Source organism: Drosophila novamexicana, unplaced genomic scaffold, assembly GCF_003285875.2.
Source record: "Drosophila novamexicana strain 15010-1031.04,08,12 unplaced genomic scaffold, DnovRS2.1 tig00001433-arrow-arrow-pilon, whole genome shotgun sequence".
NCBI classification, from domain to species: Eukaryota; Metazoa; Arthropoda; class Insecta; order Diptera; family Drosophilidae; genus Drosophila; species Drosophila novamexicana.
Window position 1 is genome coordinate 380,804 of NW_020824858.1, and position 25,598 is coordinate 406,401.

Below are 25,598 nucleotides of genomic sequence, written 5' to 3' on the forward strand. Positions count from 1 at the left end.
TTAATCCCTTCTAATCCAACAGGGCTTCACCAAGGAGTTCAGCTCGTTGCGTGCTCTGATAACGCATCACTCCGTGATGCCGGAGCTGTTGCCGGTGCCGCTGACACTGCCGCGTCCGGCGCACATACGCGCCCAGACGCAGGCCTACGGGCATGGGAATGGGAGCGGAAGCGGGAGCGGGAACGGAGGCGACTTTGAGATGTACGGCTCGCTAAATGATTTTCGCAAAATGATGGCCGATTTGAATGTGTGATCGGACGCGGACGCGGGCGCGGGCGGGCTGCGGGTGCGGGTGCGGGGCCGCATCTAATTAATTAAGTAATTATGTGACATTGATTGAATTAAGCGCGCGCACACACATGTTGTCTGGACTCGTGTCAGGAGGCGGGTCTGCTGCGGCCCGCTGTCCTGTCTGGACAGGATAACAATCTGTTTAATTTGCTTAATTGGCTGTGCTGGCGGTTGACGTGGCGACCAAACGCAAAAATCCACCAGAATCCAACACACAAAACACAAGAAAGAACGGCAAGCTACGGCACACCGAAGATTAAATACTCTACGAGCATTGTGAAGCTTGCAAATGGGCAGCTTGCTGAAGATTTCTTGAAAGACACAAAAACTGACTTTTACAGCCGATTCTAGCAGATCTATATGTTATAGTAATGTCTAGCGATCTATATGATATAGTCATCCGATTTTGAAAAGATATTGCTTATATGGGAGATGTATGGAAGTATTTCTAGTATATTGTTCAAGATTTCTTGAGGAATGTACAAGTTTTCCAAATAAGAACTTTATTTTCGACCAATCATTCCTAGGGCAGCTTTATGATATAGTCTTTCGATCCGACAGCTTTAAGATTAAGAGTTTAGTTTGCATAGAAAGTCGACAGATATATCTCGGCTCTCGATCCTGATCAAGAATAAAGACACTCTTCTTCCAGGCTTGACACCCTTTTTCACAAAATTTGAATACCCTCCGAAAGGGTATAAAAAGTTGTAAACATTTTTGTGAAATTGATAATGAAAACTGGCGTTGGGCGGGGTTAACGGTGGGCGGAGGGAGCATTAACACACACATGGCCATAACATAAAAAAAAAATTGGTAAAAAAAAAAAAACAAAACAAAGGCAAAAATATGCAATATGAAATTCATATGAAGCAAATATTCAAACGCACATTACAATTATTTTCAACATATGTATGCCCTGTTCGTATAGTGAAGTGGGGTATATGGGATTCGAGCCGCCAGCTTGTCTACAGAGTATAAATAAACCCGAATATATTAGGCCAAGAAAGACTTCTTCAGACAGATTTCAATTATATGAAAACTCTAAACAGAGTATTGTACAGTCGGTATTATGCGTCTGCAATGTTTCTACTCTGTTTTTTTTCTGTTTTTGTGTCCATTTGCCGGTGAGTGGCAGCTGCATATTTGTTGCCACAGACGCAATCCTGAATAGCTTGCAAATGGGATTAAATGTTAATGTGTTGGATTTTTTCGGGGTGCCGGACTTTTTGCGAAATGTTTCAGCAGCTGCCAGTGTTTATTTAGTAAACAAAATAAAACCATCAACAAAAAGAAAAGTATATTTAGTTTTTAGCGAAATCTATAGACGTATTTGATACAAATATTCATATGTATTGTATATGTTAAAAAAGAATCGAAGCAAAAAAAAAAAATTAAATGTGTAATATTAATCGATTAAGTAGCTAGGTTTATACAACAAATTATGCATTATGTTAGCTATGTACTGTTTGTAATTGATGTAATAAATAATATATATTGAAGAATTGCTTGAAAACAATTTTAAATTTGGCTTCTTTCATTTAAGTGTTTTTCAACACTTGAAAACGTACATGCATATTTATTTAAATATAAAAAGAAGCTAACATTATGCACATTGTGTAAGCCTACTGAACACCCACAATATATCTAAAGCATGTTTAAGCTTTTCAAACGTTTGCTTGAATTCATTACATTTTAAATTTGCCGCCATGTTAGCTATTTAAACAGCTGACTGGCGAGGGCTGCATTGCTAAATTTCCAACTCCAACTGGTGCACACTTGCACAACGATAACAATCGCGGCGGCAGTATCGATAGTAACTATCGCTTGGCTTAACATGTGCAAAACTGTTAAAATGAAAACAATGTTAAGCTTAACAGAATGAAAATAACCACTCAACGAGTAGGCCGCACGCGCTGCTGGTATTGGTGCTCGCGCTCGTCTGTAAATTGTTTAAATAAAAACCTAAATACACCAAGCAGCGAGTCATCTGCGCTCAGTGGTACGCCGGCTGCTCAAAGAGAGAGTTCCCTATTAGCGGACAAAATCAAGAAAGTGTAGCGCGTGCGTTAAAAGGCTGGCCAGCGCATAAATACAAACAGCAACAACAACAACAACAGCAAAAAGTAAATGCATTAAATGCAATATTAAATGTGCGCTATTCATTGAATAAATTAGAGAGTGTGCTGTGTGGAGTGCGTTTAACTGTAACTTTCTGGCGGCATATAGGAAATTTTTTCCTGCCTTTTTTGCCACATGTATTTTTATCGTATTTGTGTACTTTATCGATTACGTCGGCGCGCTCTCAGCATAAAATGAGAGAAGATGAAAGCCCATCGAATGGGCGAGAAGATGAATGTGAAGCAAAACGCGTGTTTTGCCTTTATTTTTTGCCAGGGTGGTGCGACAACATAACACATACAAACACGCACACAGGCAGACGCACACATGCACGCCTGCATATACATATGTATGTATGCGTGTATGCATGTATGCATGCACATGAAAACCTTTGCGGCAAAAAAAAATTTCACTAGAAATTTTGAAAGCGTTGGGCCGCAAAAAAATGAAGAAAAAAAAAACCGGATATGATACGCCAAAGCTTAGCTTGCTAACGAAATGAAATGAAATTACCTGAGTGTAGCTCTGTGCAAGTGTGCCTGTGTGCGTGTGCCTGTGTGTGTGTGTGTGTGTGTGTGTGTGTGTGTGTGGGCTCGTGTGCGTAGCCAAACTGTCGCGTGTCTGGCATGCAATTAGACATTCAAATACGTGCATGCATATGTATGCTTCTCTAATTGTTATTTAGTTGGTTTTTTTTTTTCCTGCTTGCTTGCAACCCTCTGCCCGGCACCTGCCAGCGTCGCTAATATTTTATATTTTTTTCGCATTCCGCTTTGTTACGCACTTTAGTTTTTTAATTTAGTCGGCCTGCTGCTCAAAGCTTTTTGCGGCCGCACGAGACACGCGACGGCGCTGCGACTGAAATATTGAGAGAATGAATGAATGTGAGACGCGAGCAGCAGCCGCCAGATTGTCGCACGCGCGACTTACCTCTCAATCGCCTACTCCTCCTTAGTTCCTGGCGCTTTTTAACACTAATGCGACAAGTGCATGTTGGCGACTGGGCGAAGGTGTGAATGGCGGAAGATGAAAAAAGAAGAAGAAAAAAAAGCCGCCGCCGCTGCCGCCATTCATGAATGAGTTGCATTTGTGCGCGTGTATGTGTGTTAAGAGAGCAGCAGCAGCCACGCTCGCTCCCACTCCGTTCTCTCTCTCTCTCTCTCACTCTTGCTCTCTCGCTTGGGACGTGTTTATGCAAAATCAATGGACCCAACTGTGGAAGGTCACTCGCCGAAAGACAAGAAATTTATGCGAGACAAGAAACGCGCGCTTTCTACTTGACGCGGGTCAAAGTTTAATGTCAACACAAATAAAGTTTATAATCTTTGAAAAGAAATAAAAAAAAAAAAATGGGAAAATAACAAATTTAATACTCGTGCATGCCCGTGATTTTTGATAAGCATTCAGCAAAGTCTCTATAATACCTGTCCTCTATTGTTTTTAATCTCTATAGAAACTCACCACACACAAGCACACACACACACACAGACACACACGTGCGCCACTACTAACCCATACAACAACAGCCAGCACAATGATCAACATGGACATTAGCGTAACGCCCAACTATTCCTATATCTTCGATTTCGAGAACGATTTCATACACCAGCGCACACGCAAATGGATGCTGGAGAACTGGACCTGGGTCTTCTACTATTGCGGCATTTACATGCTGGTCATATTCGGTGGACAGCACTTTATGCAAAATCGGCCGAGGTGAGTTTCTGTTTACCGTAGCATATGTGTGCATGTACAGTGAACACTCGCTACGGGAGCTGTCGCAGCAAAACTTCGTACAGAAAAAAAGTGATATTCTTTTGAAAAAAAATGAAAATTTTTTAGAAAAAGTACTTTTGTACAAAAAAACAACAGAGAATTCTCATTTAAATCAAGATTTAAAGTTAATTAATTTGCGAATTTTTTGATTAAATGAATATTTTGAGTTTATTTAATCATTCTAGCCCTGTTTGCCCATATCCTCGGGATTTTTGGCATACATTTTTCTCTTCTCTTTAAAAAACCGCTGATTCCAGAATGAATCTACGTATTTTATAGACTTTTTAATTCTTGAGTTCAATTTTTGTAAAACTTTTTCTGTTTGAAAAATTGTTTCTCACTTTAGGAATAGATTTTTTTTAATGATGTTCTGCTAACAGTAAAGCTATCCGTTAGTGGAGTTTTCACTGTAGTACTTAATAGAAGTACAGTCAAAAAGTTGTCCTACCAAGAGAGCTGTTCGTTTATAGAGCTTTCACTGTAGCTAAAAAGAAGTACAGTCAAGAATAGGCTCTACAAAGAGACTTGTTCGTTAATAGAGACTTCACTGTAGCTGAATAAAAGTACAGTCAAGAATAGGCTCTACAAAGAGATTTGTTCGTTGGATGAGACTTCACTGTAGCTAAATAGAAGTACAGTCAAAAAGATGTCCTACCAAGAGAGCTGTTCATTTATAGAGCTTTCACTGTAGCTAAATAGAAGTACTGTCAAGAATAGGCTCTACAAAGAGTGCTGTTCGTTAATAGAGACTTCACTGTAGCTAATTGAGAGCTCTTGACTTGCATTGCTTAATTCTGCATTCGTTCACTTTCTGTTTAAACTAACTTTTGGTATCTCTTCTGGGTCAAAGTTGATCCATTTGTTTGCATCAAAAACATTCCAAAACTTGAGACCCTGCAGCCCCCTTCAGCTGCCCCTTTTGCCACGCCCATTTGTAAATTGAAAAGCCTCCCACATTTTGCACTCCAATTTAAATTCATGGATATCAAATCGGATTTATAATGGACATATTGATTTTATGTCTCGCCGAAATTAATATGAATACATTCATTATATGAATGAATCTTAAATGAATCGTTAATTTTCTTGAAAGTACTTGTATATAGATTTGTTGTACAATTGCCTCGAAAGAAACTTAAGAATAATTGCAAAAATGACATGATGAGGCGGCGTGGCGTCGAACTAGCTAGCTGGTTCAACGCCTGCTGCCAGCGAAACTTGTGCTGCCTTGTGAAGCCGGGTAATTTCCTTCAATAAATATAAATAAATGCCTTTAACTTTAATAAATGCATCAAGTTTGCTGTCAAGTCAATTTAATACCGATAAACATTGATAAATTGGAATGCGAATTCGTGTCGGAATTTGTTATCTCTGGACACAAAGTACAGACGTTTCGCTTGTGAACTTTGACCTGGGCGGGCTAATAAAAACTTATCTGCCTCGCCATATGCAGATTATATTATTATAATGCCGTAATATGCAGTAGCTTAACCAGAATTACATTTGCGAGGCCCAGGCCCACGCTCAATTCAAACAAATCGAACAAAGAGCCACGGCAAATGCCAGAACTTTGCTGCTAAATATATATATATATATATATATATATATATATATATATATATATATATATATATATATATATATATATATATATATATATATATATATATATATGGCATAAGTACCAGATGGAATGTTTATGCACACTTTCATGTGTGCAATTTCAATGGAAGCCCGTACAGCTGTTTGCCTCTACACGATATTACGTATACGTAACAAATAATTAGTTGTAAGTTAGTTAATCTTCAGCTGCCGTTAGTCCCTCGCTCATTAGAAATTCCCCTTGCCACGCCCTAATTGAAGAAAATTATAGTTAAAGCACATGGTCTATTACGCCCAGTTAGGGTCCGATCACGTTCACAATCAGAGTCCCAGCAATCCACACAAATAAAACGCGTTGCATGTCCAAAAAAAAAACGGAATACGGAAAATTGTTTCAATTTTGTCAAATTTTCAAAGCTTTCCCCTCGCATTTTTTGCACAGTTAGTTTGCCTACGTGAATTGTTTGATGACATGACATCCATATATGGGCTTATCATGAGATTTGCATTGAAACGAACTCGTTTTCTATAACAAATGGCATGCAATCAACTTTTTTGCGCAATTTTATTCGAAATATATAGTATTTCACTTTAATTTCCACACATTTTTCACCCAGAGTTGTGGAATGGAAGTGAAGCAAAATTGAAAGCATTTTCTTTTGAGTGACATTTTGCTGTTGTCGGGTTCTATAAAAAAAATCCAAATCCAAATCTATATATGCATATATTTTTTTTAGGCTTTTTCATTTCTCTTCAATTTTCACTCGTTTTTCACACGGACAAGTGGATTTTGGAGTACTTTTGTAAAGTTTTTTTCAAATATTAATTTCGCAGAGCTGCACAACTTGTCTTCCACTCATTTTTCACCCAAAGAAGTGGAATATCAAAAACGTCTTTCACCTGTTTCTCACGCTTCTTGGTGAAATTGCACAAAAGCGCCAGGAAACTGTGACTTTACAGCTCTCGAGCTCTATAAATTAGACACCCAGATGTTCATATATACATAGGTTTTTTTCCACATAATTCCCTATATATATAGATTAATTCTACTATTAGAACAAAACTAGAAGACTTTAATTGCTTTTAAAACGTTTCGTTTGTTGTCAGAAACTACTGCAATTCCGATTTGCCCTCCGTTTAATACACTTTCTTATCGCAATCGTTTCGTCTGTCATAACACATTTTTCAACTTATTACACACGGCCCATCAATTCTTCCGAACGAAAAAAAATAAATAAATAAATATGTTGACGCACTTTAATCAAATGTCTTATATAATAATCAGCTGAAGCGTGGCGCTCGAGACAACTTGAGACCGAACTACACGCTTCTATTTGATTGTCGAATCCAATGATTCCGCCCAAAAGGGGCTTGGCTCTACGCCCAGATCTGACAACGGTGACAACATTGCGGCTTTTCCAAAAATAAAAGTAAATATATATATTAAGTCTTTGTTGTTGCTTTACACTTAAAATACCGTTTCAATATTGACACACATGGACACACGCGGACTTGGTACTGAGAAAGGTGTCAACTCCCGGGTTGGAGTGGGACTGTGAAAACGATCTGCGTCAGCAAAGGGCTAACAGACAGAAGATAAAAAAGAAAGGGGGGAATTTAACACGCTCTGAGATCATCTGCACTGGCTTTTTATTATTGGTTTTTAGCACGTTGCAGCTTTAACCTTTGGCCCAACCCAACGACTTTTCACCTGAAAAACCTGAATTTTCAAAGAAACTTTCCTCTGGATCTTAAACGAGTTCTAAATACGAAGTTTTGCGAAAGTTCCTCCAAATTTACTTCGCAAACGCGTTGTACTAATCCTGCGTAGCGTAGATATTCGAGCGTTGAACTAGCAAACAGCAAGTCGCTGGTTCAAACTCCCCCGCAAATTGCTCAAGATCAAACGTGCAACAACAAAAACACGTGCATTTTTAACATTAACTCTTGTAAGCCGCTCGACGCCGGGTATTCTGCCCAAGTACATATATATATATATATATTAGGGAGACGCGCCTGTTATCAGCCCGGGCAGCCCATGTGCTGGGCCGCGCTCTCTTATCAGGGGAATTCAACACAACTTTCGGGTCCGGCAAACTAAAGAATTGCGACAAAAACAAAAAGCAACATTCAACTGGCTGTCGTAATTGTTTATGATATCATTAACCATGATTCACGATGGGGGTAAATTATATATAGTAATTCGATCACAGGTTTTAAAAAAAAAATGTACCCCTACAGTGAACGCTCGCTAATGATAACCGACAGAAACGAGATATGGAAGCTAAGAATTCTTGTTTTGAAGAATTTTTGTTTTGTTTTTTAACATAAACTTCGACTTTTCACTTTTAAATGGGAATTTGTCGCAATTTGCAATGTACTCTACGACCGAGTGTTTACTGTACTAAAGTAGTATATGTTATGCTTGAAAGTCTCGTATAAACAATTTTTAACTTCTTGAATTACAATTATAAACAAATCCTTAAGTTAGATTCTTTAGAGAATATCTAAAACTTATTTTTTTAATCGTGCATATTTTACACATTCTTCTCCCTTCAACTTATCTATACTCAACTTTAAATATGATTTGAATAAAATTTTAAGTTATTTCATTGAATTACAATTAGAATCGAGAACTGAACTCAGAATCTCTCAATTATTTTTGGAATTTTTCCCAGCTTTAACAGTTTTTGTTCTCTTTTGAACTTATCTTATTTTTGGATTTATTCAATTAAATATAATTGAAAATAATTAACTGGAATGAGTGCACGCAAAAAGCCTTTTAATATCCATTATATCCATATTCGAATTTCTCATATTTACCTCATTTTATTCAAATTATATTTAAACTTTATGTAATTGGTGACTTTTAATGAATTAAATCGGTAACCTTGGTATTCCCCCTATTCGAGTAAACATGGTTTAGCTGCATTTACATATTTTTACACTCGTTTTCCACTTGGAGAGTCAATTCAAAGTCATTTAAATACGGCATCAGGTTAACCCCACATTTCGGTGCAGCAAGCACGACCATTCAATTTTCATATATAGTAGATGTAAATCCCTTCCCACCGGGCGTGTGTGTGTGTGTGGCACAACAAGAACATGCCAGAAGTGGGTGTGTCTCTTGCTGCTTGGCAACAGCTGGCAGTGGGGCGCTGTTGGGGCTTTACAAAGCGCAGGACATTCAATTACAACATGGCAACATTGCTGCACGCTTACACTGGCCAACATGAAATGCTAATTGGCATTGCCAGCCGCAGACACAGCCCCAAGCCCCGAAACGCAACAATAATAAATAAAATAAATAAGAGTGCTGTCGTCAAGAGTGAACGACTTTGAGATACCCAGCCCCAAACATTCAAGGTTCTTTTATACAGAGAGTGTGCCCCAAAATCGGTCTTCATAGTCCGATCTATATGCAATTCTCCATGCCTAATTATGGTATGCAAAAAGTTAAGTCTACTTAATCTATTTACTATACAAAAAACTATATACCAGTTTTGGTGTAAACAGCTTTTGTAATTTCCAAGTTCCGCCTAAAAAAAAACAAGTTTCAAATTAGATATTGTGAAAATAGGAGATATCGAAAAAAAAAACGCGCATAAATACATATTTCAAATGTCAAGTCATCCGAAAGGAACCATTATACCCTTCCTGAACCATTTGAAGGGTATACAAAATAGTTATGCAAACATTGTAATTACCATAAAAGGAAACACACAAAATCTGAAACGCACACGAGAGCTGTGCAAATATTTTGTTGCCCTGTGTACTGCGGCCTCGGCGCGTGTTGCGTGAGCTTCTCCGTATATGAATGATGGGGGCACAGAATCTAGAAGCATACAGAACATACAGCCTGTCTGTCTGTGTGCGTCTGTGTGTCTGTGTGTGTGGGTGGAAAGCATCATCACACACATACAGATATAGCTTCTTCTCTATATAGAGAGAGCTGCTTGTGTGTGTGTGTGTGTAGCAAAAGTTTATGACCATATACGGGGCCAGGCATACTTAAAATACAGCAACTTTAGTATTTGTTAAATTTAACTATGTTAATTCCATTTGAATTACAATGAGTTGATTTATAATTAACTGCCGCCTAACATATTACGTGATATTTGTAAGTTGACAAACAAAAGATCTCACTTAAGTCTCTGCATGAAAGCTCATTTTTCCAGACTGTTAATAGACATTCCAATTAGAATCGAACAAGTTAAAGTCAACGGAACTCTACAGTTCCGCCGTCAAGGGTGGAAAATGGATGTTTTCGTTTAGTTCAAATCAATCGACTGTGAATTCCATTTAAATGAGTAAAATTATAATTCTAGTGAAAATTGTGAAAAACACACAAAATGTACGATAAACCGAAATTGGAACACCTGACCTTGACAGGTAAAAAACAGCATTTTAAGAACGTTGAGTAATTCTGACTAAGCCACTGTAGAAAATTGGTTTATTTTTGTGCCAGCCCACATAATAACAGTTGTTTGTGTGCGTGCGTGTGCATGTGTGTGTAAAATTACAAAGTACATGCGTGCCTCCACTATAAATACCCTCTCTTAAGCTCTAACCCCACTTAACCAAAACACTGAAAAAAAAAAGAGAGAGTCCTTTTATGTGTGCTCAGCACGCAAGTAACTGAAAATTCGCTCACGCACAGTGTCCTGAGCTTGCAAATAATTGCATATAATGAAAGCTCTCGCCCATCGTGACATGACATAACGTGTCGAGTGGGCGTGTCTGCAAAATAATTACCGCAAAGCACTTGCAATTACAAGCGACAACAACAATAACTGTTACATACACACACACGCACACACACACACACATAAACATATGCATATGTATGTTTCGATTTTATTATGCGCGCGCGGCAATAAATTCAGATGCTATGAGAAAAAGTGAAACTTTAAAGGTTGGCACAAGAAAACAACCGTTAGCTGTGACAACTTTGTGCCAGCGAGAGGGGGCGAGAGGGAGAGAGCATCTTACTAAAGTGTGTCATTCAAATATTTACGACAACAACAACAACAACAGTAGCCCGAAATGTAATCAAAGCAGAAATTCGATTCTGTCTACCTGCGTCTGCATCGCGAGCTGAGCCTACGAACTCTCGCGCTCTCTCTCTCTCTCTTCCTCTCCCCCCCTCGTCCCGCACGCGCTCTTTATTTGCAGCTGCGTCGCGATCGTGAACGCCATCACGCCACAATTTTACACTTTTACTTTCGGCATAAATTCACGTTGTTTACCTTTTTGGTTACTGCTGCTACACCTGCTCGCATTTCGGTCATTCTACGAATTTTGCGCATTGCTGACCTTTAAATATTTCACAGAATGCGCTCGCTCTCTCTCGAGCAGAAAGAATTTACAAGTGCACACAATTACGATGCTGGGCAAAAACTGAAGGATTGCATAAGCAGTGTTGTCAAGTGTCGCTTTAAAGAAAGAACTAAATCCAAAGTACTAAAATACCAAAATACCAAAACTAGCTTAATTAGATTTATGAGCGCTAATTACACTGGATTTTTTGACATTAAGGTGCCAAAAAATAGCTTAAACTCTAAAAATAGCCAAATTAAGCCTACAAAAAAATAGCCAAACGGGCAACACTGAAGATAAGGCGGCTTAATCACAATCTTAGGCTAGACAGAATTTAAATGGAAATTTCGTGAATTGTAATCTAAAAAAAAAAAGGGAAACACCTGTTTGCGACACACCTGTTGCCAAAGTGCTTATAAAATCAGTACCTAAAATAGCTCAAGTGTAATTAAATGGCCATAAATAAATAAAGGCTTGGAAATGTTAACAAAAATCCCAGCAAGTTAGAGATTAATGCTATCATTTAGCTCTGGCCGTGAAATAATTACATAACACTAAGCGAAAAATTATGTTGGTCAATGGGTCATCTCATATGCAATTTTATTCAGACGGGCATAATAATTATGTATAAACAAATTAAAAATGAATGCAAAAAAAAACAACAACAACAACAACAACTAAATTGACAGTAACTATAAAACAGGGAAACCGCAAAAGTGTTGCAATACAACAACAAAATGTTGGCCAAATTAAAATGAGAGAAACACAACAAAGCCAAAAATAATGGAAATGGAAATGCCGTCAACAGCGAGACAATGTTGCGAATTTGTGGCCCAAAGGCGAAACGAAACAAAAGTGCAAAGCAGCCATAAACAGCAGACATGCTTATTTATTATACACATATTTACATGTATTTGTGTATATGTGTTTTTGGAACTGCATAAATCAACTTCCAAAAACAAAACAGAAAAAAAAACTCAACTGGCCCAAGCATTTGATATTGTTTTGGTTCATCAAACGTTTGCGCTCTCCTTCGCGCTCTCTTTTGCTCTCTCACTTTTTGTTTGTTTACAGCTTGCATAATCTCCGTTAAAAAGTCCAGTATTGCAAAATCTGGTTTAGTGCCAACTTGCCTGTTGCTCTCTCCATTTCGCTCACTGTGCAGGAGAGCAAGGCAGGAAAAGAGAGAGTGAGAGAGAGCTTTGGCCACGCTCTCATTCGTTACTCTTGCTGCTTATGCAATTTTCGCATTTTTGCTGCGCACCCCTCCCCTCTCCCCCCAAACGCATCAAAGTGAAACTTTAATTGGAATTTAGGCTCTTCTCCCCCCTCCCTGTGCAAGCATCACTTAACGGGCAGATCGCTTCACCCAAAATGCGGCAGCAGCAAACCGGACACAAAGTAGGCGCCGGTCCACCGCCACGCATTCGCACCGGGGACGACCTGTGCCCTAGCAAAAATTGAGCTTCAAGGAACGGTTGGTCCGTCCCTCTGCCTAGAAGCCAAACTGCCAAGCGATTAGCAAGGCCTATTGGTTTTCCTTACTCATAATGTTTTGGCACGATTTGTGTAGTGTTGCCAACGCGCGAGTCTTGTGCGCCGCGTCAGAACCGTTTGTGAATTTTAAGGGTTGCAAAACGTTAAAATTCCCAACGGCAGCGCATCGCCGTGTCGACTCGCGCCTTTGCTTGATTCGTTTAAATAAATACAAATTGTTTTTCTCGTTTCTGCTTCTTGCCACTAAATTGCTGCAGCATCTAGATATAGTTGGATTTAACATAGTTGCGAATTAAACGTTTCCACTTGAAATAAAAGCGGCGCACAGCGAGCAGCATACGCAGCCTAATTGTCCATTAAGCGCCTCGTGTCTGCGTCTCCGTGCTCTCTTAACGCTGACAATTTTAGCACTACGATATGTATATAATATATATACTATAGACAATGTCTGGAAATCATGCATATCAAGCAACATTTTTTGCACGCCTCAATTAATCCGAAACGCAGCAGCTATGATTGTTTCTGATGCCCCACGACAGTTATAATCTTTATTAGTGTTGAGTGATGCTTGAGCAAAATCTCTAATTAACGTTATCGATAACACAAGTACTGTTATAAACTTAAGACCAAGTCGTAAACTGTACGCAAAATTGACATTTTGTGCAGACTTTGATCGAAAAGAAAAAAACAATTTGTCAGCTTGTGGGGAAATTGATGATAGTTGATCTTTTTTGCTAAGCTTTATGCACTTGCTGTTTGGCTATTTATTTATTGTTGTATATATTTTTATACAAATAGAGGGGCCTTTCAATTCGCATTCACTTTTTTCTTCTATGAGCCAACAGCTTGTGCCACCTTTCGACCCAACAAGTCAAGCTGTCTAATTTTATTATACATATATGAATAAACATTTAACACGCCACATTCCGCGTACACCGTCATCGGTTATCGTCTTTTTTTTTTTTTTTTTTTTTTTAGCCAGACATTATATAGTGATTTTTATGACTAATTCTGGCGTGATAAGGTTTCCACTTTGTTTTTTTTGTTTTTTTTTCTGTTAAGAAATATTTATTGAACTTGTATTTGTATTGCATTTGACGAAATGCGAGCTGAGTCGTTGACTGATATGCATTATTCTTCAGTTGATTCCCAAATCCATAGAAAATGGTTTGAAAAGTGGAAGTTGAGGCTTGTCCGAACCCATAAAGTTGCTTCTGATAACTTACAAGAACTCAAGAGTTCGCATTTGATGCTCGTATGTTACACACATATTAAGAATATCTTACTTTTTGTATAGCTTTAAACCTTTCGCTTGAAAATGAACAAATACTAATTTTAGTAGCTAAGCTCTTGGTCTTTGGTATTTACGCACATTTGGCTACCATATAAATTCCCTGAAAGTTTCATGAAGATCGGACAATAAAATCCGAAGTTAACCTAGTTACGAAAGCATTTTCTATAGGGTTGATTCCATGAGGGAAAAAAGAGCACAACTGCAGCTGCTTAAGCTGTTATATTACAGGGTAACTGCTAGTTGCACACTCCCCATTATTAGTATCTCTTGTCGATTAATTGATTAATTGACTTAGTCATGTCGCTGTCAGACCCGGCACGCCCTTGAGTCATACTCCTTGCATGTCGACGCGGTGCTCGACGAATAAACAGATCACACATTAATTCGAAGCTCATTTGGAATGCAAAACATGTTCTCAGCCCGTGGAGCTTTAACGTAAAAGAAATTTAATTGTTTGTTATAAAAACATAAATTATTATGCCTAGCTATTTACAGCACGTGCCTCAGTTACATATATGATTCTATAGATCGTAATCCCTACAGTAATAAATGGTTCGTCTGATTGGAATCGATTAGTGCATTGTTCAAGTACTGTGATAAGATGTGGGCTCTAATTAGAAATTTGCACGATCATGTAATCGAAAGAGACACTGATCAAGGGAATCAATACCAAATTCTTCTCGGGCGATCGTGATATAATCCCTAAGATCTGCATGGACATTTGGATGATCAAGCTATAGAACTATACAATGATCCAGGGGGATTAGAATAATAATCTTCTGATCGGAAAGGTTTAGTTCTCGCAAGTTAAGATCTCTATAGAGACGATCAAGAACCAGAGGATCAGACTAATGCCAGCTAATACTTTTCTGTCGATCAGTTCTTTTACAATTGTTTCTTACAATTTAAGATCTGATCAAGGGGATCAATTTAATCCCAGCTGATTCTTTATCGTTAGATTCTTACAAGTTAAGATCTGTATGGAAATTTGCTAGATCAAGTAATCGGAAGACACAATGATCAAGAGAATCAAGTCATGCTAGCTGATTCCTATCTATCGATCAGTTTCCTAACGTTGAATTCTTACAAGATAAGATCTGACTAGGCATATAATACTTGATCTAGCTTATACAGATCTGAATTAGTAAGAGTCTAACGTTGGTCGATAGAGAAGAAATCTACCAGATCAAGTATCGATTACCAGATCTATACATAATGATCGAGAGGATCAATACCAGCTGCCTCTTTTCTATCGATCAGTTCCCCAATGTTTTAGTCTTGCAACTAAAATCCTATCAAGAGGATCAGTTTAATGCCAGCTGGAACTTCTCAATCGATCAGAGTCCTAACTTTAGATTATGAGGATCAGTTCTTCAAGGATGTACAGTTCCAGCGTTGATTCATGATCTGTCTGAAGGGATCTTCAAATGATCTTGCAGATCAGAATATATTTGAATATATAACTGCCTCCATATCAAAGCATCTCCATTGATCAGTTCTCCGCATGATCATGATCAGTTAATATTGATCAAGAACTTTACTTAGCCAGCCTCTAATCTGAACAGCTTGTCCTTCGTGAAGGGTATTATGTATGATCCGATCGAAACCCCTAAATTGCGTAATATTCTAGACATTTGTCGATTCTCGAATAATATTGGCAATGCAGCGTGTGATCTGATAACTGAATTGAGAATCTTGTGTCATCAGCCGGCTGCGTGTCAATCCCAAACGATTAGTCTGACATAGGTAAATAATATATACGCATATACATATATATGTCTAGACGTATATGTGGAGGGGCCTCGAGGCCTAACACTAAATTGGAGACTCGAGTCGAGCAAATTAAACTTGATCTCTGGCTAATGATAAACACTCGATAAATGCGATTGCCTTTGACTGACTGACAAATCATTTTGGCATTGTTTTTGTTGTTTCTCAGTTTTCACAAAACACTTCAACTTTGACGTCAGCCCCGCCCCTGCTGAACGCCCCGCCCTTAGCTAACTTTAAAGTTTGTTGATCTTTGCTTTTTGCAATGCAAATTTGCATACTCATAAACAGTCTGGAAAAAAAGCCAATCTATGACGAAGCGCCCAGACAAAACGACTCAGCAGCGCGACTTACGATTCGAGAATATTTCAGAAGTCGTCTTCCATTTCGAAAAAAGTCAATTTCCGAGGGATATTTCCAATGTCAGCAAATATTTAGTATACAACGTTTGCTTAAAAAAACATTCCATAAAGCTTCTACGACCAGGTGTATTATGATACAGCAAGCGGATGTTGTTGAGATTGTGCTAGGATCATAAAAAGTCAATTTTTGTCATGAAGCTAGATTGAAAATTGGATATATCGATAATTGGATATATCGATCATAGGATGTATCGATATTTTGATAATTTAATATAACGATAATTGGATGTTAATATACTACTATATTGATAATTCGGTATATCGATAATTTGGAATAGCGATAATTGTCTATATCGATAATTGGATAGCTGCATCGATAATTTGATTAAAACAATAATTGGGTATATCGATAATTCGACAGATCGATTAATGGATATATCGATAATTGGTTATATCAGTAATTGGCTGTGTTGATAAATTGATGTATCGATAGTTTGATTAAAACAATAATTGGGTATATCGATAATTGGATATATCGATCATTTAGATAAAATCGATAATTGCTATATTGATAAATAGATATATGAATAATTGGATGTGTCGATAATTTGATATATCGATCATTGGTATAAATCGATAATTGGCTATATCGATAATTGAGTATATCGATAGTTGGCTATATAGATAAATGGATATGTTGATAAATGAATATATCGATAATTGGATAGCTGCATCGATAATTTGATTAAAACAATAATTGGGTATATCGATAATTGGACAGATCGATAATTGGATATATCGATAATTGGATAATACAGAACATAAGTCGTAGATCTTAAAGCTTTCGTGCCCATGCTGTAAATTGCCTTAACTAATGCCCAAACGTCTTGTGTTATCTTTACAGATTTCAGTTACGTGGACCGCTGATCATATGGAACACGCTGCTGGCGATGTTCAGCATAATGGGCGCCGCTCGTACCGCGCCGGAACTGTTGCACGTGCTGCGTCATTACGGGCTATTCCATTCGGTCTGTGTGCCCAGGTGAGATTGGAATATTTTCGCAAGGTCAAAGCGTCAGTGCCAATAATAATAAAACCTGATTTTGCACAATCTCGTTCTGTTCCTTCCTCCCCCCGTCACCACACTCTCTCTCTCTCTCTCTCCTGTAGCTACATTGAACAAGATCGCGTGTGCGGTTTCTGGACCTGGCTCTTTGTGCTGAGCAAACTGCCCGAACTGGGCGATACGATATTCATAGTGTTGCGCAAACAGCCGCTGATCTTCCTGCACTGGTATCATCACATCACGGTGCTGATCTACTCGTGGTTCAGCTATACGGAATACACTAGTTCCGCACGCTGGTTCATAGTTATGAACTACTGTGTGCATTCGGTTATGTACAGCTATTATGCACTGAAGGCGGCCCGATTCAATCCGCCGCGATTCATCTCGATGATCATCACGTCGCTGCAGCTAACGCAAATGATAATTGGCTGTGCAATTAATGTGTGGGCAAACGGATTCCTGAAGACGCACGGCACACAATCGTGCAATATATCGCAGCGCAACATCAATCTATCGATCGCCATGTACTTCAGCTATTTTGTGCTGTTCGCGCGCTTCTTCTACAAGGCGTACCTGTCGCCCGGCGGACACAAGAGCCGGCGCATGGCCGCCTCCCTGGTTGCCCAGAATACAGCCAAGCTGGCCGATGGACCGACGGCATCCGTCTCCGAATCCAGTCTCTCTGGCAAATATGTGGGCGAGGATGCACAGGCTGCCTATATGCGCAAGGCCAAGGCGCAGTAGAGCTTTACCACAACCCCCCCTCCACACTACCCCCTCAGCAACCAACTAAAGGCTAAGGACATTTATTTATGCAGTACCGAGGTGTAAAAGTTGTTTTTTAATTTTAAAAAAAGGCCCGACACAAACAGCTCGAGCCAGACAGCAGACGCGCACACGAGGGGCGTTCGATAAATTTAATTTTAAGCATAGAGTTTTACCAGGCGGCTGGCTTACTAAAACAAACACAAATATATACATATACATAAAGCTATATATTATCGGATATATATGTTTATATAACGTCATGTACATAATGAAATCGAAATTCGAAGCGCAGCCCAATTCGATGAATGTTTTTGTAAAAAGTTAGCTATGGCATGTAAAAACCTTCTCGTCTGCCTATATATATATATATATATATATATATATATATATATAGTACTGTTTTTTTTTTTGATAGTGCAGTTTAAGCCCAAAGTTCTCTAGTTTTCATTTGTGCTCTAACTGTAAAAGGAAAAATAATATATATATATAGAAACATTCTCAAATTGAGTTCAGACCGCCGCTCAGTTATCCCTACGAATACTTACCCATATATATATATATATATGTATCTACCAATATGTATACACATATATATAACCTGTGTTGGCAAACGCGCATTTCTTTTTGGTATTTTCTTTGGTATTTTTTATGTAGCTGAAACTGATTTGTACTCGAAAAAAGGAAGTGGGAAAATGGATTAGTTTCCCCCAATCTAAAGCGCAAATTGTTAATGTAAAGTAAAAACCAAAACGAAACAAAACAAAACAAAAACTGTATTCAATAACTAATTTTGATAAAACGTGCAGGGGCGTGCATTTAGTTTGGATTTTTTATTTTTTGACATTTTTATGATCCAGAACAAAGTAATAAGAGACAAAAAAATAGAGAGAGAGAGGGAGAAGAAGAAGCAGCAGCAAACAGTCCTCGATGAACGTAACAAAGAAAACAAAGCAAATGTTTAAATTATATATTTATATTTGTAAGCAGAAGCGTTCAACAACAAGCTAAAAGTCCTACTTGAAAAGTTAATTTAGTCTAAACGATGCATGATAATGATAAATCAATAAAGAGAGAGAGAATGAGAGAAATGAGAAAGCTGCAGCAAAGCGGAATGCGCATGCGTAATCCTGCGAGCCAGTCAAAATGTGAACGAAATTCAACAAAAAACAAAAAAACAACAACAAAAGAAAATTAAGCGAACAAATTGAATTTTTTGTCGGGTAAAATGGTAATGAAAGAAAACAATTGATGAAAAGCTAAGAAAAACAACGGATAAATAAAATGTAACAAAGGAAAAAGGATACGGAAATGTCTTTTGTTTTATTCAGCTCCATTTTCAAATCCAATCAACTAGAATCACCCTGTGATGTGTAAGGGCGCTGTAAGTGAATTTTAACAGCGCTTAAGGTAAGTTACAGAATCCATTATTATTCCAATTGGCATTTAACATGCACCAAATTCAACCAGTTAACATAAATCCGTCTGAAGGCTCGCTAACATTTTATGGTAGAGGCAGGGAAATCTTAACAGCGCTTAAGCTAATGTATAACAGTTATGTTACAGAAACCACGATTAATCCAATTGGAATGTAAACATTACATTATTGAGCCAGTTAACATAAATAAGCGTGTGATGAGTCAGCTTTGATGCATGCTAACATTTTTTGGTAAAGCGCTGTTAGGGAAATTTTAACAGCGCTTAGGGTAATGTATAACAGCTGAATAACATAGCCCACTAGTAATCCAATTAGAATTTAAAATTAAGCTTTTGATTAAGTACCAAAATGTAAACTACACTGGCGCTTCTTAAAAGCTTATGCAACACTGTTCGCTCAAATATACAATAAATATTATTAGTGTAAGTACGGAATGTAAAAATGACAAAAAGCTTAAGGAAATTTAAAACGTCGACAGTACACGATTCTAGGGTTCGAACCTTGAACCTTGAAAAACTTTACTACCAAGAATTAATTTACTTCAGCGCTTATTCCTAGGCCTACAAATAGGTTCCATCTAGTTCCGATCTTTAAATTTTAATTCAGCTAAAAGCTATTGAAACTAATCAAAACTGAGCTCTAAGCTATATAATGCTCCAGTTCAAAGTTGACCCAGGTTCATAGATAATTTCTCTTTTATTTCCATTTAAAGTTTTCGATAATTTGGAAACGCGATTTGAATTTCACGTAAATGGGGAAAAAACATTTATTTTTTCTTTCGGAAAATGTTTTACTACACATACATGTATACATATACTATTAATTTTTTAAGTGTTTTTTTTTGTTTTTAGTTTTTTTAATTGCATAAATTTTACGCAAGGAAGTTAGTTCTCCAAAATGTGGCGATAGCAAAAGATCGCAATAATTTGTAATACTAGACTAGAAAATCTTGCTAAAATACTTATATCTTGTTTATAGATGTATTTGCTGTCTGTGTGTCCGTGTGTGTGTTAGTGTGTCTGTGTGTGTGTGAAACTAGGCATTATTATATAATATATGATAGATTACAAAAAGGATCGGCTAAGCTCTAAATTAGTACACATACATGGGCCTATGTATTTATGATGCATGCATATTTCTTATGAATGTTAAATGTAATTAATGTATTTTTTATTTTTTTTTGTCTTTTTTTTTAATGAGAACAACCACAAGATGAGCCTAAGTTTGATTGGGTTCAGAGTACGAGCAATATTTTTCGCTTATCTAAAGTTAGGATTCGGTTTCGATTGAAAGAACTTTTGTGTGTTTGTGTGTATATTCAATGGTTTTTCATTTAAATGCATAAACATTATGTATTCAATAAACAAAACAATAATTTATATATATATATATATATATATGCATGTATATTTTGTAAAATATGCCAAAATGAGCAAAACTAATAAACAAAACAATTTGTTCCAGCCATGAGCACAACATTTCAAGCTGTTTGCGACTCAATTTAATAATTATTATTTTAGCTGAGTTCAGTTTGTTGTTTGTGTACTTTTGTGCATTGTCCCTTGAGGTATGCGTGTGTGTTTGTTGTTGTTGTTTTTTTTTTGTTTATGCCAATATTGAATTACAATGTTTGAATTTTTGTCAGCAAAATAAAAGAAAAAGCAAATGTGGCAAAGAATTTAATGCGTTTTGTTGTTGTTTGGCGCTCATGTGTGTTTGCTTGGATTGATTGTGGTTGTTGTAGATATTAACTCGTTCATTCTCCTCGTGATTTTGTTTGTGTTTAGCTGCTAACCCGATTTTGTTTGGTGCGACAGCCTCCCGGATAGTGCTTCATTTGCGCCTGCTGCTGCTGACGGTGCTCCAGCCAGACTCCGGTTGTTGCTGGTGTCTGGCATTTTTGTGATTTAGAGGCGGAGCGACCACAACAGTGGACGCAGCAGCATCATCTCACTTTTTACCGGGAGGCGCTATTGGTTGGCCGCGCTCCTTGCCACGTAATTTTATGCCAAGCACACGCTCCATTTTGCCAAGTATCAAATTATTGGGTATGCCGCGTCCGGCTTCATAGTCGGTAACCACCTGCTGTTTCTCGCAGATTTTCTGAAAAACAATAACGAAAATATGCAATTATCATTGATATTGTTGGCTATTTCAGTTTTACCGTGGCCAAATCCTTTTGGCTCATATTCTTGCCCTGGCGACCCTGCTGAATCAGTTTGCCCACATCGAGCGGAATCTTGTCGTGCCGCAATTCCTCAGTCTCGCGATCCAGCTTGGCAGTGTTCTTCGTGGTCACATGCTGCTTGTTGGTGCCAGCACCATCTGCAATTAAATCAACAAATAAGCCAAATCACAAAACGCAACCAATCAATGCCAAATGCCATACAGTGAAGGCTCGCTTGAGCGCACCCTGAACCCATTTCAAATTGGGTGACAAGGTTTTAATTGTTCTATGCAAATGTCTGTAACAGGTGGAAGGAAACTTAACTATCTACAGGTAAGTTAACTACCTCATCTCTCTGTCTGTTCGTCTGTAAGAACACGTCGATCTCACTCTCCCTCTCTCTCTCTCTCTCTCTCTTGTTGCGCGCGCAGATCAAGTCTGTTTCAAAGCTTCGATAAATCGCTAATAATCGTTATCGAATTCCTGTTTTTTGAGCTTATAAGAGCTTATAGAACTAGACAAGTCCAGAAGAGTACATCTGTTAGATACTTTCCGCCCGTACAATTATGAAAACTCATTTTTGGCGGCGTTTTTTGGTATTTGCACACATTTGTTTGCCATAAACATGCCCTGAAAAATGCATAAAGATCGGACAATAAATACCGAAGTAAATCAACAAGACATTTCTCATAGTGAGGGGCCAAGGGACGATGCAGCTAGAGGAGTGTGTGTGTGTGTGACAGGGTTCAGGGTATCTCCCAGTCGGCTACTCCCGACCAGAGCACTCTTACTTATGTCTTTTTCGTCCTGCTAGAGCAGCACAAATTCCATTTATTTATATACGATAAAGCGGCTGAACCTAAACCTGAACCTGAATATAAAAAATTAACTTATTCGGATAAATAAAATTGTTAAAATAAAAAATAATAACATATTATTATATTTTGTGAGCAACACGTGAACAAAAAATAGGAACAGGCTCACGAAATGAACCTTAACGTGAGGCATTGGTTCAAACTGTGAACCGAACCAGCAGGCTTTACAGTTTGCAGTCTTAATATGAAAATTGAGTCAATCAAATTGTTGCATAGTAAAATTTAGGTTTAAAAATAGCACGAATTATTGTATCAAATATTTGTGATGATATACAATTTCTTGATCAAAATAAATGTAGGAATATATTGTTATTGAATAATTGGGCTGCTGCAGATGGCCGCAAGAGCCAGCTGTTCGTTAATTGGAGCTTTCACTGTATTCAGTTAGTAGGTCAGCTCTAGACGTGAGCTAAAATGGCCGGCATTAGTGTTGAGAGTAGTCGGAAAGCTTTCGAAAGGTTGTGAAAATGCAAAAAGTGTTGCGAAATTATATCAAACACACACATGTACCACACACATATGTATGCACTCACACAGGCATACACTCCCGACACAACTAAGCCGCCGAAAACAACAACAAAACGCCACGCCATACACATGGGATTGATTGCAGCTGCGCCGCCCCTTCCCCCTCCCCACATAGCACACAGACCGCAGGCAAATTTTAGAAGAGCCGCCGTCATTTATTTTACTCACATTTTTGCTGGGTATCGACGGCAACACCTTGGCGGCGTGCATTGTTCACAGCTGATTCGGTCTTCAGTTGGCTAGACTTTGGGGCCTTTTTTCTTAAAACGGTTACCGTATCCCAGTCCGACATCTTATATTTTATGGGGTAAATATGAAAGAAACATTGAACGTGTAGCATAATGCGTGCGGCACATTTATGTGAATTCAAACAACTTACATTGACTGCTTTGTTAATGCTTTACTTAATCTGAATATATATGACTATTTTGTAATTAAAACTAACAAATTCCAGAACTATCTATATATGAATATCTGAACGGTGTGACTTGAAGAGTTGTATAGTGTTGTATACGGCTGAACTAGTTCGATTACTTGAAATTGAACATATTTGAGAGTCACGTGAACTAGGCTGCGCGCACTTGTTCAACGCACTTGATGTTGGCTGCGCGCAATTCGGAGCGCACGCAATGTTGGCTGCGCGCACACAAATGCAGTTCGGTTATTTATGCTCTAGTCGTGTATGGTCACACTAGCAGCTAGTCGTCTTGAAAATTTTATTGAAGTCGGTCGACAACGCAGTGTCGTGCGGGTGGTTCATTTCTGTGTGTGTGTGTGCTTGTGTGTAATTGGAAAAATGCAAAGATATTGATAACTTGAAAGCTGCAGTTAACCAGCTACAAAACGAACTACAATTTCTGCAGGGCGCTGCAAATGCGAAATATGTGAGAAGCGCAGCGCAGCGCACGAGACGCAGACGCAGCAGTGCAAAGACGTAAGACGGGTAGACAAAGTGCATTTTAGGGCGTGTTTGTAAGCCCTAGCCAGACCCCCTCCACTTCAACTACCCCACAACAGGCTGGCGCACTCAACAAATGAAACAAAACGAATATATATATATATATATATAAAATGAGCCAAGCGCAAACCAAATATTAATTGTCGCCACAAATTGTTGCGTACGAAAGAAAGAAAGAAAGAAAAATCTGATTGGCAATTTCGCAACATCCTTGAATTTTGTCTACTCTCAATTCGCAAAGTGGAGTAGCAATTCGTGTGTGTGTGTGTGCGTGCGTACGTGTGTGTGTGTGTGAGTGGAGCGAAAGAGCGCATCTCGTAAAAGAAAGAAAAGAGACGACGACGCACGAAAGAAAATGTGTAGAGCAGCGAATTAAAATAAAGCAAGTGCGAACGCGATAAAATATATTAAAAAAAAAAAATAATAAAAAATACAAATAAAATTGCAGCTGCAGCTAAAACGAAATTGTGCAACAAATAAATAAATAATAGTGCATGTGATTGAAGGATGGGCGCACAGCAGGGCAAGGAGCGCGGCTCCCATTCGAGCGGCGGGGGTGGCGGCGGCGGCGGCGGACATGGCGGCACCGTTAGCTGCATCGGTGTCTCCAGCAGCAGTCCCGTTGCATCCGGCTCGCCGCACTGCATCAGCGGCGGCGCCTCCGTTGGCGCCCTCAGCGCTGGCTCCACATTGCGCAGCTCGCGCATCAAATCCCACCAATCGGCGGGACATGGCGGCAGCATCGGCTCGAGCGGCTCCAGCGGCTTGTCGGCGCATCGCAGCGGCTCGAATGCGAATCACAAGGATAACCGTTGCAATCCCAGCGTCGGCTTAAACATATTTACCGAACACAATGGTGAGTATAGCAAACGTCTGTGTATGTGTGTGCATGTGTGTGTGCACCAATACAGACACGCAAATGCACTTACTGTGTGTATACACTGTCACATACACACATACACATGTATATAATTTTATCATTTGACAGCGCTCTCTCATGCTCTCTCTCTTTATATCTCTCTCTCACTTGCTCCTTGTGCACTCTGTGGGCGGCCGTGTTCTCCGCCGATTGAGCCATTTCTAGTTTTCATTGCTTCCGTTTATCAGAAGAGCGGAATGCGCTTGCTTGCTGTTGTTGTTGTTGTTGTTGTTGTTGTTGTTAGAGTTGTTGTTGTTGCCGGCATTGTTCATACTTGTTGTTGTTGTTGTTGTAGTTGTTGCTGTCGCCCGCTTTTGTTTACAAGAGCAAACAGAACACACGCAAGCCACGCGCCAGTCGAAGAAATGAAACGAATTTCGAAAATATATTTTTCTGGAGGGCGGTTTCGACTGCTGCTGCCACCGCACCCGCCCCCGCACCCGCACCCGCACCCTTCTGCTGCTGCTGCTGAACAGTGGTTGAAAGAGGTACAAGAACAACAAGGGCCACCACCACCCCCCATCCTCCCACTGGCAGAAACTAGTCGACAGACATTTCCTGCGTTGTTTTCCTCGCTCACGCATTTTATTTGACATCCTTCCTCCTACTTTCTTTATTTTGCCTTTACACACAATTTTCCCTTATTCGGTTATTTGTTTGCCTTGGCAAGTTGCAACATTGCCCTTTTCCCTTATTTTGTGCTCCCTTATAATGGCTTTTTTATGTTCCTGTTGCTATGTCCTACCGCAACGAGTGGGCGCCGCGGGGGGGGGGGGGGGCTGTACATTAAGATTTATAGTGGGCTAATCAGCTTACAATTGGCATTATCTAATTGGAAATTACCCGTTAGCTG

At 38.8% G+C, this 25,598-nt stretch overlaps 3 protein-coding genes and 1 non-coding gene across 5 annotated transcripts in view; 2 read left to right on the forward strand and 2 right to left on the reverse strand.

Annotated features, from left to right (window-relative positions):
• LOC115767668 (protein sprint) overlaps positions 1-1,751 on the forward strand; it is a 267,104-nt gene extending 265,353 nt beyond the window's left edge. For both annotated transcript variants that reach the window (XM_030711957.1, XM_030711956.1), the window contains one exon: positions 23-1,751. In XM_030711957.1, the coding sequence (XP_030567817.1) occupies positions 23-253 (231 nt within the window). In that variant the 3' untranslated portion in view covers positions 254-1,751. The remainder of the gene's footprint in view (positions 1-22) is intronic.
• Positions 1,752-2,258: 507 nt separating this feature from the next.
• On the forward strand, positions 2,259-18,089 carry LOC115767643 (elongation of very long chain fatty acids protein 6-like). Its single transcript, XM_030711930.1, has 4 exons — positions 2,259-2,414; positions 3,863-4,125; positions 16,934-17,071; positions 17,200-18,089. The coding sequence occupies exons 2-4, from the start codon at positions 3,944-3,946 to the stop codon at positions 17,837-17,839; spliced, it is 960 nt and encodes a 319-aa protein (XP_030567790.1). The 5' UTR covers positions 2,259-2,414; positions 3,863-3,943; the 3' UTR covers positions 17,840-18,089.
• On the reverse strand, positions 12,481-12,668 carry LOC115767699. Its single transcript, XR_004018403.1, has one exon. It is a non-coding gene; the product is annotated as a U12 minor spliceosomal RNA (small nuclear RNA).
• Positions 18,090-20,696: 2,607 nt separating the features above from the next.
• LOC115767665 (endothelial differentiation-related factor 1 homolog) lies at positions 20,697-23,355 on the reverse strand. The gene is made up of 4 exons (XM_030711952.1): positions 23,248-23,355; positions 23,037-23,160; positions 21,463-21,623; positions 20,697-21,401 (listed from the first exon to the last, which is right to left on the reverse strand). The coding sequence occupies exons 2-4, from the start codon at positions 23,158-23,160 to the stop codon at positions 21,249-21,251; spliced, it is 438 nt and encodes a 145-aa protein (XP_030567812.1). The 5' UTR covers positions 23,248-23,355; the 3' UTR covers positions 20,697-21,248.
• Between the last annotated feature and the right edge of the window lie 2,243 nt (positions 23,356-25,598).

Coding starts and splice junctions, on each gene's coding strand:
- LOC115767665 (XM_030711952.1), bottom strand. CDS start 23,160: ATGTCGGACTGGGATACGGTAACCGTTTTAAGAAAAAAGGCCCCAAAG. Junction 21,624..23,036: donor CGTCGATACCCAGCAAAAAT/GTGAGTAAAATA, acceptor ATTTAATTGCAG/ATGGTGCTGGCACCAACAAG. Junction 21,402..21,462: donor GCCAAAAGGATTTGGCCACG/GTAAAACTGAAA, acceptor ATTGTTTTTCAG/AAAATCTGCGAGAAACAGCA.
- LOC115767643 (XM_030711930.1), top strand. CDS start 3,944: ATGATCAACATGGACATTAGCGTAACGCCCAACTATTCCTATATCTTC. Junction 4,126..16,933: donor TTTATGCAAAATCGGCCGAG/GTGAGTTTCTGT, acceptor TTATCTTTACAG/ATTTCAGTTACGTGGACCGC. Junction 17,072..17,199: donor CATTCGGTCTGTGTGCCCAG/GTGAGATTGGAA, acceptor TCTCTCCTGTAG/CTACATTGAACAAGATCGCG.